The sequence below is a fragment of the Gymnodraco acuticeps genome, unplaced genomic scaffold (genome assembly GCF_902827175.1).
Source record: "Gymnodraco acuticeps unplaced genomic scaffold, fGymAcu1.1, whole genome shotgun sequence".
In the NCBI taxonomy this organism is placed as follows: domain Eukaryota; kingdom Metazoa; phylum Chordata; class Actinopteri; order Perciformes; family Bathydraconidae; genus Gymnodraco; species Gymnodraco acuticeps.
Window position 1 is genome coordinate 9034044 of NW_022990271.1, and position 13074 is coordinate 9047117.

At 41.2% G+C, this 13074-nt stretch overlaps 1 protein-coding gene across 2 annotated transcripts in view; it reads right to left on the reverse strand.

Annotated features, from left to right (window-relative positions):
* The window catches only part of LOC117549255 (protein TANC1-like), a 35063-nt gene extending 22273 nt beyond the window's left edge, over positions 1-12790 (reverse strand). The window contains exons 1-7 of one of the 2 annotated variants that reach the window (XM_034220981.1): positions 12667-12790; positions 12336-12434; positions 10924-11115; positions 8832-8924; positions 7235-7365; positions 5287-5575; positions 4286-4567 (exon numbers count right to left, since the gene is read on the reverse strand). In XM_034220981.1, the coding sequence (XP_034076872.1) occupies positions 4286-4567; positions 5287-5575; positions 7235-7365; positions 8832-8924; positions 10924-11115; positions 12336-12411 (1063 nt within the window). In that variant the 5' untranslated portion in view covers positions 12412-12434; positions 12667-12790. Of the gene's footprint in view, positions 1-4285; positions 4568-5286; positions 5576-7234; positions 7366-8737; positions 8925-10923; positions 11116-12335; positions 12435-12666 lie in introns of those variants that run through there. The other variant, XM_034220982.1, reaches the window with a different exon arrangement.
* Between the last annotated feature and the right edge of the window lie 284 nt (positions 12791-13074).

Genomic DNA, 13074 nt, shown 5'->3' on the forward strand with positions numbered 1-13074 from the left:
ATAAAGCTACAGCTAGTATCCGGTGAGCTTAGCCCAGAACATCAACTGACAGAGGATTAAATACACTGAACAAAAATATAAATGCAACACTTTTGTTTTTGCTCCCATTTTTCATGAGATGAACTCAAAGATCTAAAACATTTTCTATATACACAAAATAACCATTTCTCTCAAATATTGTTCACAAATCTGAACAAATCTGTGATAGTGAGCACTTCTCCTTTGCCGAGATAATCCATCCCACCTCACAGGTGTGGCATATCAAGAGGCTGATTAGACAGCATGATTATTGCACAGGTGTGCCTTAGGCTGGCCACAATAAAAGGCCACTCTAAAAATGTTCAGTTTTATCACACAGCACAATGCCACAGATGTCGCAAGTTTTGAGGGAGCGTGCAATTGGCATGCTGACAGCAGGAATGTCCACCAGAGCTGTTGCCCGTGAATTGAATGTTCATTTCTCTACCATAAGCCGTCTCCAAAGGCGTTTCAGAGAATTTGGCAGTACATCCAACCGGCCTCACAACCGCAGACCACGTGTAACCACACCAGCCCAGGACCTCCACATCCAGCATGTTCACCTCCAAGATCGTCTGAGACCAGCCACTCGGACAGCTGCTGCAACAATCGATTTGCATAACCAAAGAATTTCTGCACAAACTGTCAGAAACCGTCTCAGGGAAGCTCATCTGCATGCTCGTCGTCCTCATCGGGGTCTCGACCTGACTCCGGTTCGTCGTCGTAACCGCCTTGAGTGGGCAAATGCTCACATTCGATGGCGTCTGGCGCGTTGGAGAGGTGTTCTCTTCACGGATGAATCCCGGTTTTCACTGTTCAGGGCAGATGGCAGACAGTGTGTGTGGCGTCGTGTGGGTGAGCGGTTTTCTGATGTCAATGTTGTGAATCGAGTGGCCCATGGTGGTGGTGGGGTTATGGTATAGGCAGGCGTATGTTATGGACGACGAACACAGGTGCATTTTATTGATGGCATTGTGAATGCACAGAGATACCGTGACGAGATCCTGAGGCCCATTGTTGTGCCATTCATCCACGACCATCACCTCATGTTGCAGCATGATAATGCACAGCCCCATGTTGCAAGGATCTGTACACAATTCCTGGAGGCTGAAAACATCCCAGTTCTTGCATGGCCAGCATACTCACCGGACATGTCACCCATTGAGCATGTTTGGGATGCTCTGGATCGGCGTATACGACAGCGTGTTCCAGTTCCTGCCAATATCCAGCAACTTCGCACAGCCATTGAAGAGGAGTGGAAAGAACTCATTATACCCTACTGTCCTACTAGGGCATTGCGTTCCAAGAATGCAGGGTTGTTGGTTGTTCCTAGAGTCTCTAAAAGTACAATGGGAGCCAGAGCCTTTTCTTATCAAGCTCCACATTTGTGGAATCAGCTTCCAGTTTGTGTTCGGGCGGCAGACACCCTATCCGTTTTTAAGAGTGCGCTTAAGACCTTCCTTTTTGATAAAGCTTATAGTTAGGGCTGATTAGATTCAGCCCCTAGTTTTGCTGATATAGGCTTAGTTTGTCGGGGGACATCTTACTTCTTCCTTCTCTCTGTCTATACCTGTGTACTCTCATGTTCCGATTAACCCAGCTTCCACAAATTTCTTTATTTTTGGTGTCTATATATGCCGGGATCCGGAGTCATGGATGATCCTGCGCTCCTGTGTCCTGGATCGCGAGCCCAAGGAGATGTGTTGCACTGCGTGAGGCAAATGGTGGTCACACCAGATACTGACTGGTTTTCAGACCCCCCCAGACCCCCCAATAAAGCAAAACTGCACGTTTCAGAGTGGCCTTTTATTGTGGCCATTCTAAGGCACACCTGTGCAATAATCATGCTGTCTAATCAGCATCTTGATATGCCACACCTGTGAGGTGGGATGGATTATCTCGGCAAAGGAGAAGTGCTCACTATCACAGATTTTTTCAGATTTGTGAACAATATTTGAGAGAAATGGTTATTTTGTGTATATAGAAAATGTTTTAGATCTTTGAGTTCATCTCATGAAAAATGGGAGCAAAAACAAAAGTGTTGCATTTATATTTTTGTTCAGTGTAGCTAGCCTGCCTCTGTCCAAAGGTAACAAAATCCAACAATTCACCATTTTATTTGAGGTTATGTGCCAGACTTTATTTTGGTTGGGACCAGCAAATAATTCACATCAACAAATTGCCTTTTAGTATGGATTCAAACACAATGCAATTAGTTTAATAATGAGCTTTGGAGGTGCTAGGCAGATCCTTTGACACTTGGCCTTGACTGGTTGCTGGCTGTAGACATATATTTAATGAATAGATTAAAATATGGTATCAATGCACTCATCTTTATCTTCTGCAGAAACAAAAAAAAGGATATTTTCCAAATTGTATAAGTATTTTTAACTTTGATAAATATCGGGGAAAGAATGCCCCAGCGCCCTTATAGGCGTTTGGCACTAGGCCTGGCTCATAATAAACGAGGCTGCTACAACATTATGGTAGATCATGAAAAGACTCTATCTAATTTGAATACCAGGAAACCATAATGAAAGGATAGACAACACTAAAGATTATATCTGTAGTTGATGCATCTTCAGCCTCTGACTTGTCCAAAAAGACAACAAAGTGCTTTTGGCACTCTTTCTGCTGACAGCCATCATACTGCACAATGCTTCCTGCCAAAAAAGCCCCAGTCAAGGCACGCTAGGGGGCTGATGAAGCAGGTAACGTCTATTGACTCTGCAAAGTGTCTTGGATTCATTTACATATTCCTGTGCTTGCAACAATCAGCATTTATCTCATAACATTTTGCAATTATGAGCTGCTTTCCAAATCCATTCCATAAAGTGTGATCGTGAGGCTGCTTGATGATAACAGACAGTAAGGAACAGATTGATAGTGTCTATTCTAGACTTTGAAATATGCACTGACTAATAGCAGAATTAAACCTGATCATCTGCAAATCTAAATAACTGGCTTAACTCAGATTGTAATCAACATATTCTGTTTTTAAATGTATTTTGATATTCTTTGTTAATGTTGCTGTTTGGCAAACACTTACCATTGTATTGACTTAGTCTACAATTTCATTACATATCATATATCATCATTTCTACGATAATCTTAAACTTTGAGTGTTCGAGCATATCTATAAAGGCCTCAATTTATTATGTTCTTATCTTTAGCCTGTTTTCGTTTTTTGTAGCCTGTCAATATTTCTGCTACAACAAACAAATGTTCCTTCCGAGAAAAACGAAATAGTCATTCTTCTCCTCAAATGCATATCATATATTATATGTAAACCCTTAATGTATGATCTGATCTGGCATGAATGTGGAGTACATTCTAGCTGCTACAGTGCTATCTGGCGCACTTCATTTTTATTCTGAATTTCATCAAAAGGTGCCTAAATGAAAGCACCAGCTGACAGAAGAAACTGGCAGGCGTTACGGTGAATCCACTCCTTAGGGAATCTCTGCTTTTTCTCCCACCACAAATGAACTGACATCTAGAGGAAGAAAAAAAGCCTTGTGCACCAGCAAAGATCGTGACTGGAGAGGGAGGGAGGATTTTATGACAACTGGAGGCCTCCCAGGACATTTAACTGGTACTGCTCACTGTGTGTGTATCCAGCCTCAGTGGTAAGTAGAGCACCAACACACGATGCAATGAAGTTTAGTTCTGCATCACAGAGATCTCTCAAATTATGCTTTCTCTGCTTTACCCGGATAAATAGTTGGAACATTTCAAGTCTCACGTCAATTCAATCAATATGCCATTCAGTCAATATATGAATCCATTAATTAATCACCCGGGTAACAGCTGTCACATTCAGACACTCATTAAGCTGCTTCATATACAAAATAATTGAAGCTTCAGCAGCTCATTTACTAGCTCACTCATTAACACATTTTGTATTGTTTGTTTAATCTGTACCAAAATAGAAGTGTAAATACGACTTGTGGTTTTACAAGGGGTTATGTGTGGGACTATTTCTTGGCGGGAGTGGTGACTTCCTGGATTCTCAGCTGTTGACTGGCAACCTCAAGGTGACGGCAAGAATCCAGAAAATATAACATGTTGATTGGTTAACTTCAGAGGATTTTCATCCCTTTGGAGAGATGCTAAGCTAAGCTAACGGGTGTCTGGCTACAGGTAAATTAATAGTAGTAATGAGTTTCTTCTAGCACGAAAGTGAATAAAAGTGTATTTCTCAAAATGTCAGAAATATTCCATATATTTCCCGATAACAAAGTGAACATTAAAGAGGTGAACCAACCTGCCACAGAGTTTGGACGTGGCATCACAAGGGAGGAAGTGCACTGTATGTGGTGCTGTGGGAGGGGTCTTTTCGGTGCTGGTGGAGTCCTGGGCTCTGTGATGTCGGTTCTAGGTAAGGCCTCATCTGGTCTGGGGGTCAGATTGTCCCTGGTTGGCCCGGGATGGCGGTCCTCGCTTGCATGGCCCATTACACCAGCACCGCCCCCCGGGCCTTCTTCCTTAGTCAGACGTTCACTGAATGGGCTGCGCTCCTCATTCTCAGAGGAACTAGTGTTGGTTGCTGAGCCGCAAGAAAATATGAGTTAAGTGGTGCAGCTATAAATATAAATCATACTTTTAAAGAAGAACATAATGCAGGCAATCAATAACTTGCATTTAACTATCAGTTCAAATTGACTAAGGCTTCCAAATGTAAGCATTGCCTTCCAGTGTAACATAACATTTACCCAATCAACAATAAATAACACCAACTGTTTTATCAGCCACTCAAAACTCATCAATCAACGAGTTTTACTGTACTTGATGCGCCCTTTGCAGTTTTATGTTCAACTATAAATACAAACTCTATTTAAGGAGAAAAAGTGTCCTATTTTAAGAGAATCAGACCCACAAGCAACAAAGACAGCAGTGTCCCAGTTTTGACAAGAGGGAGCTGAAGCCTTGAGGCTGAAGCGGCACATGCGGCGTAGATAAACTAGCTGTTGGGTAGGGGTACACATTTGAGGAGGACTTAAAACCAGCTGATGATGCATCTAACTTTCTAACAACGTATAGGTGTGGCACTTCTGTTTTTTCTGAAAAATTAAGCAGTTCCACCCGCAGTCAAATAGGCTGTTCATGTTTTTTAGTACGCTTGTTTTTTACTTCGAGTAATACATGACTAGGCTAATGCTTCACCTAGTCTAGTGGAACAAAACAATCTGAACTCACAAATTGTGGATAGACATCTTTTGAAATTCTGGCCAGGATTTCCAACAGATACACAGCAGAAACTCTCACCTATGATTCCACTATCCTTGCTCCCTAGGGTGGAGGTAGGGCTTTGAGAAGGAGGCCCAGGGCTGCTCCCAGCGAGGGGACCAGGGCCATGGCTGGGCACAGAGCTGGAGAGGGTCCCACTGGGGCTGGTGCTCGTGCTGCAGTGAGTTGAAGGTAAGGATAAAGGCTGGGACAAAAGCTGGCCTCCAGCACTGGTGCTCAGGGTGGAGGAGGGGCTCTCGGAGCAGGGGGAGGTGGTGCTGCAGGTGAGAGTGGAGCTGGGGCTCCCCCCCTGAGCAGAGGAATCACACTGGGAAGAGAAGAGCATCAAGGAGGTTAAAGAGACATAACATTAAGATATGTGGAAAATCACAAGGAGAGACTTAACCTGAAAGAAAAGAAACATGCCTAAGCTACATGTTATGTTATATTTAAAGTGTAGTAAACCACAGTGCTTTTGCCTTTTGTAGCACTCCACTCTGCATCTCTGTGTTTGCCTTTATGCTCTCTGTTTTGTGTGCCTGAGTTGTTTTTGTGTGTGCACGCAGATGGGAAATGAAAGTATAATTCCAGTTATTTTCATCTTTGCTGTCATTTTCCCAACTTGTTCACAACGACAGCTGTGTTCAAAACTAAATCACTTGCATTTATAATTTAATTTTAGAGTCACTGTGCACACAATCTGCTGTTGCACACAAGGCTGATTGCACACAGATTACATGAAATGTAAACATTGTTCATAGGCGAAAGGATGTCCTTTTACCTAGGAAAAATCCAATGCACACAGCATCAGTCTGCCTGAAAGAGGAAACTTGTTTAATTATAAATCTAGAACTGTAAAGAAAATGAGAAAGCAGTGTCAGTGTGTGTGGGTGTCACATAGCAACTTGGAGCAACTGCATGTTAAGCCCTATAGTAAAGCAAAATACACAAGTGTTTTTTTTACACAATAATTCCGATCGGAGCTCATCTGAGATTGTTGAAGCAGTATACAAGACCCATTCTAGCTGTATATCATATATTGATGAGAAGCTTTTTAGTCTGCTTATTTTGAGTGAAGAGATACATTAACGGCACATATAAGTACAATATATTAAAACCTACCATGCAACAAATCGTAGTTTTTTTCCCCTCACAAATATTGTAATAGTATTTATCACTGTTCTTTGAGAATACTTTCAATGTACTGCTAACATTACATGTATTAATGTGTGTGGCCTTTAAACAATAACGACAGCAGCAAAAGCGCCATGTGAAATGTTCAGAAAATGTAATCATAATCATAAGAAAAATGTGGTTAATAAATAGAAATATTTCGTTAGAATAAAAGTGTTTTTGTACTCCTTTTTTATAACCCTTGAAGTTTGATGACATGCATTTCAGGTCCCCTCATTACTGATGCAACATTTCTGCAACACAGAGACAGTGGGGAGAACAGGCAGCAGAGTTGAAACAGCTCACTGTTATTCCCTTTATACCAGAGCCTCATCTATCTTAGCCAGGACAACCCACATTCCTCATATGAGCCTCGCTATCTCTGTAAAACTGACTGAATCTGGAGCTCAGGTGGTGGAATGAGGCTGAGAAAATGGGCCAAGGCTGAGCAAAGCAAAGCCATAGAGATGGAAAGGCACATATAATAACAAAGGGGTTAAAGTGATAGGGCATTGAGTAGAGAAAGGGAGCCCTGCGTTAGCCTAGCAACACGAATAATATTAGTGTTGTTATATCTATGTTTCAAAAGGGGATTTGAGTGGTCAAATCTCACGCGATATTCATCACCATGTTTTCTTGCACTCAACTAAATTATAAATGACAATCAACTTATCTTAAATAAGTCAGGTTTAAATATTTAAAGAAGAAATTAAGATCCTGAAGGAAATCTTAACGTAAAAAGGTGATATAACAAACCATTAATTGCCTCTTTTTTTTTTAGCAAAGGGGCCAGTGAATCTATATGCAGCCGTACCTTCTTTTCCCTCCTGTCCTCCATAGGAGAGCTAACAGTGCCAGGCGTTGCTTCTCCCAATAAGAAGCATAGTCTGGTCATCAGTTCCTGGGTAGAAAGGGAGGAGCCCAGCTGGGGCTCCACGTGGAGGTCTGAAAAAACATACACATTCAGGACACACCGATTAACAAGCAAATGGAAACATGGCAGGCCAGAGGTAATCGTCATCTAACTGACGCTCTCATTTCAGCTCAGCACGCTTGTGAGGTTCCCTCCCAGCTGCATCGCCAGTGATAAATGTATGCATCCACAGGTCAGCACAGTCCCAGCTGCCCTGATTGAGAATGCACAGACAGTGACTTTCCAGTCCCCCTGGTTGAGGCAGCAGCATGAGGTTGTGTGAGGTTGTGAGGTTGCCTGTGCACACGCCTGCCAGGTGCTCTCGGTTAAGAGACGGGTTGTGAATTTCAATGAGCTTGGTGTCGACACTCCAGAGCAGAAAGGAGTGCCTTGGCTCTGCCTCCTCTGTTACTCCAGGAGAGATCGACTGACACAGACCATGTGCTGCATTCATTTATCACTGTTTAAGGCTCCCTGGTGCTGCTTGACCTCCAACCCCGGCTACTCATGGTCCCTGTCACCTCTGCAGAGAAAGGCTTGAACAGATTTCACATCTCTGTGGTTTAACCAGCTGAGCAGCACAGTCCTTCGTTCTCACACCTATGCACCGTTATCAGCTGAATAACATGCATATTGAGTAGGCATATAAACAGGATGACAGGACATCACGGATTACAGCAACAGCTCACTCCTCCTCACAAACATCTATGCGTTTAGACATCACATTCATTTCACACTCCCTCCCCTGAGTCTTCATTATTCTGTCATGGTGCCTAACTAACTGTGTTTAAAAAGTATACTGCATCACATCACTCTTTCATTGAACCCAAAGGTGTTTAAACCCTGAGAGGATCAAGGTGAGCTTGGTAAATTGTGTTTCATGAAGTGCCCCAGTTCTAGCCTTCAATACTCTTTTCACTTCACAGCTTGAAAAGCTGCTGAACACTTGGGTAGGAAGGGTGGATGTGTATTTCAGAGAGGGGGAGGAGAGACAACTTTGCATTTAGTCAGCAGAGCACCGAGACCCAATCTGGAGTAACATGAGGACACACTGAATGTCCAGTACAATTCATCAAACCACCCAGCAGTTGCCATTGGAAACGGGAAGCTGAGAGGTGCCTGGCAACCGGGATAGAAGATGCCTCATAAAATGTATTCAGCCTAAGGGTAACCCTCTGGTCAATAACATAAAGAACGCCGGTTGGATGTGGGTATTTATGCCCCAATTGCTTTGATAACCATACAAACCGCATGCAAAGAAGTCAGGACAAAACTGTAATGAAACAAATCCACTCATTCAAAAACACTGATGATTACACCTTAAAAGGAAAACTTAATGCATAGCCTTTTATGTGTAATTAAAACACAAACTCAAACTTCAATTGCATATTAACAATCACTCACCTACAGCCAATTCATCCTCATTCAGCTTCCCCAATCAATACCTGGAAAAAACCCGACACGATGCTACACACACTCCCACACACTCCGTGCTCACCTCTCTGGTCTGTCCTGCCACGGCACGAGGCAAAGACAAGGGGATCTCTCGTGTTGGAAGAGCCATCCACATACTCTCGCTGCCTTACCCGTCCTTCGGCCACAGCGAAGAGGAACAGCGAGAGGGAGGGAGAGCACGGTGGGAGAGAGGGAGGGATAGAGGGTGGAGATAAGGAGGGATATGAAAGAAAGTGAGGGAGAGTAAGGCAAGAGGGAGAGAGGAGAGAGAGAGGGAGAGAGAGAGAGATTAAGCCTCCCCAGATGAGATCTGTGGTGCAGAATTTGAATTGTGTCCCAGGAGTTTAAGGCAGTATGTACAGAGTGCGAGCCATGCATGCAAGCATTACAATATTCACTGTACCGTGGGCGTTTATCTATAATATATTAGCACTGCTAATGTCTGTGTGTGCGTGTTTTTCTGTGTGTTTGTGTGATGGCAGGGACAGTGGTGCACTCATATTGAGGTGTGTCTCAATTTATGCAACAACATCTGAGGGTTTTTGAAAACGCAGATTCTTTAGGACTGGAGATAATTCAGAGATGAGATGTTGGCGAACACTAAAATGTGCTGACATTTATACTCAAGGTTATTTGGTGTTTGAACCTCACATGTGGATAGACTCTGGAACACTGTTCAATAAACAGTTTAATATTTGATTTTGCATGACCAAAGAAGACATAAAGGCCATGACAGTGTATCATTTCCCTCGTCATGACCGTTCAGTGTACTAGGAAAAACAAGGCAGTGCTGCATGCAATGAAAATGTAACAGCACCTTCTTCTGAGTGGCTGTACTCGCTGCAGGATACTGCCACCTTGTGCTGCTTTCAACGTAAGGCAAACAACGCATACATGGCTTTTTCATTGAAACATTTGAAATGGAAGCTTTAAATATTTAAAATCTCACAGAACTTATAGGGGAAATAATGTTAAAATAGAATAATAGTATTCATTATATTTCTATTGCCATAAACAAACTATATCTGTTACTGCTTGTTTAAACAGTGGGTGACATCTTTGGAATCTCAACAGTTTTAACATCATAAAATACACTACAGGAATTTGCCCATGTATTTAAAAAGTGTTATTTTGATTCAATAATTAAGTATTTATGAGACAGTATACATCGTAGAATATGCTTAATCGTAGAATATGCTTAATCTTCAATTCGGTCTGTATGTGTTACATTAATGCACGTCTTGGGGACTATATTCTTTACACTGTATACTTAATAATTCATTCTATTAACCATTGCACATCCTTGTTTGCACATTTCTGTGCAAACAAACACTTCCAAAACCACACAACTCATTCATTTGAAATCAGATTTATTGTATATATTTTTTGCAGTGTCTTTTTCTATTTGTTTTATAAATATGTTTCTATTTTCTTTTTCCGGTTCTTGACTATTTATACTTGGTTGAATTATTATAATTTGTTTCTGCTTCTATGTTTATGTTTGACAAAAGAAAAGTCCTTGTTTGTGGTAATGAACAGATATTAATCCTGATTATTGTAGAAGACACCATAAAATCAAACGAGAAAATGTGTCCTCCACTCAAACAGAAAACATGTTTAACCTTAACTGATTTAAGGTATATTTTGAAACCTGCCACTCAATTGTCTTTAAATTGTCTTTAAGAAATAAATATGGTGTAAGAAAAAATCTATATCCATAAAAAAGAAAAGAAAAAGCTTAGGAACCTGAGTTTTAATTTAACATATTTTGTCAAAAACGTTGTCTTTTTTGTGACTAAAGAATATTGTATTCATAGTAGAGCCAAATTAATATAATATCTCAAAATCAACCTACCTAATTGGGGTTGCTTGCCTTAAGTTATCTTGTTCAATCATTTACTCTGACAATCTGTCACATGTCCCAGGCCCTGGGGGCAGAGATGGGATGCTGTTGCATTTGCTGTCACATGTATGGAACAGCTGAATGCACAGAAGCTCTCTGCTAATCAAGGCGAGCCCATGAAAGCATTCTGCTTTCTTTGCAGCTATTCCCTGATGCATGGCTTCTTGCTGTTCCCAGTTTCTCATAGTGACACTGTGCTTTATGTGTATTATTGTTATTCAATTTAACTCACCTGGGAACTTCATGCACGAGTGGGAGGGAACTATGTCGGCCTGTCGAGGGAGGAGAGGGGAGGACGGTAAGGAAATGGACGCTCCCTTGGTCAGTCTCCTCAGTTTTACCGGGTCAGTGGCATGATCCTTGACATGTGTGGCACGCCCACGACTACCCTTCTGCAAAGTGCTGTGAGTGTACACTTCACTTCCTATATGGAGAAGATAGGAGTGTGTAGGGAAAATATAAAGGGGGACATATGTTGCAGTGGCTGTACAACAGATGAACATATTGCAGAGAAAGAAGAGCAACATATGCATCGTATAATGCAGCATAGAGCAAACCTATCTTGTCTCAGGGGAATATTACTGATTGATGTAATGGAACGATTTTAATGCGAGAACATCCATTTAAAGAAACCAAACCAAACCTAATAAAGAGCCGACGCTTATTGTTTTTTCATACAATATTTAAATCATTTTCATACTTTGTCCGTCATGGAGCCTCATTATGTCCACTTATAATGGTTATACCAGATAACAGTAGTTCACTGTGGAAAAATGATCTCTCTTATGTCTGTTTTTGCCGTTATTACCATGAGAAAAACAAGAACTCGGAATGTCCACTACTTAATATTAAAATGCCACATGATATGCTCTTGCATAATTCCTAAATGTGAAGAAGGATCAGAGCCATGAAACATTTAATGTTACACTTTTAAGAAGAAGCGAGATCTCTGGGCAAATGATCAGAGCCATTCCAATGTACTGTAAACATACTATATCATTTTTAATGAGACTGACACAGTTCTCTATCTTCCTCTCAGTTCTTGGTACCCAGAGCAGCACATTATCAAATATTAATGGGCAACATGGTTGCTCTAATACTGAGCTCTACTTATGTTTATCTATCTCCACTGCGCAGTCTGATATCTCCTCTGAACTGCAGCAGGTTGACAGATCTCTCTGTGAAAACATCCTGCTCCTGTTAAACAGCTAAATGTTGTTCAGCAAAACTCAGTTCAGTTCACATTTAACTGAGAATACAACTAAACGTTCAGTTTAGTTACAACAAATACATCACATTTATATCAAGTACGTAGATTTGTTTCAGACATTTGAAGCCTATCACAAATTGTTGTAACATTCTGTGTGTTTTTAGTAGGTCAGGATGTTTGCCTAACCCCCACCCCAACTTCTTCTGACACACTTTAAATGCAAGCAGTGGGACACTGTGTTAAGGACAGCACACACTGATGAATTAGGCTAATTGAAATGGCTCTACTTAAACCACCCAAGAGAAGAGATCCTGAATATTGCCATCAAATAATGCAAGACGTTGTGCGTACAACATTAGACAGAGCCCAAATGCGCAATGTTGTCTTTTATTTAGTATTGTTACAGAGGGTGGTTTCAGTGTGTATGCTCTTACCTGGATGTCTTTGGTTCTTTTTCTCTCCTCGTTTTCCTCCTCCCTCTCTCTTGTTTCCAAACACTGCTCTGAACATACTGCTGCTTCACTGTCTAATGCCTGTGGTAAATTAAACAAAACGTACATTTGAATTAGGATTTCAGGCAACATTACCCTCAATGTTAGCTGTTAATTCAACAGCTGCAGAAGAAACAGATTGAATTGTTGGTTTATGAGATGATCTAACTATTTAGTCTTTAACAATGAGCAATTTATTCGAAGTTAATCACTAGTGAAGATAGGGGTGGTCAAACATAAAAACTGATGACTTGAAAACAAAGCCTTAATTTACCTGCTCTTAAGTCTTCTTTAAAGCTTGCTATCTTCACATAAATCCACAGGAGACTGATGGAGGACCAGTTAAACTCGCGGAGTCCAATTAAGCAGTGCTGCACCGTCAACTCACAGTGTTGGAGGAAGAGTCGAGCACGCGCTTCGTGCACGTGCGTTTATGTTCCACATCTGACGTATCATCGGCAATGATTTAATGTTTTTAATTTAATCCATTTCGTTCTTTTGGCCTAATTTACGTACAGTATGTATTTTTCATAAGTATCTTCATTAGTGTATTATTTACTTAAAACTGCTGCTGAAAACACCACAAACAAAAACAATATTAATAATATAATAATATATTTTTTTTAAACTAAGATTATCATGAAAGGGTGTAAAACCGACTTTAAAGGAAAGTTTACACAGA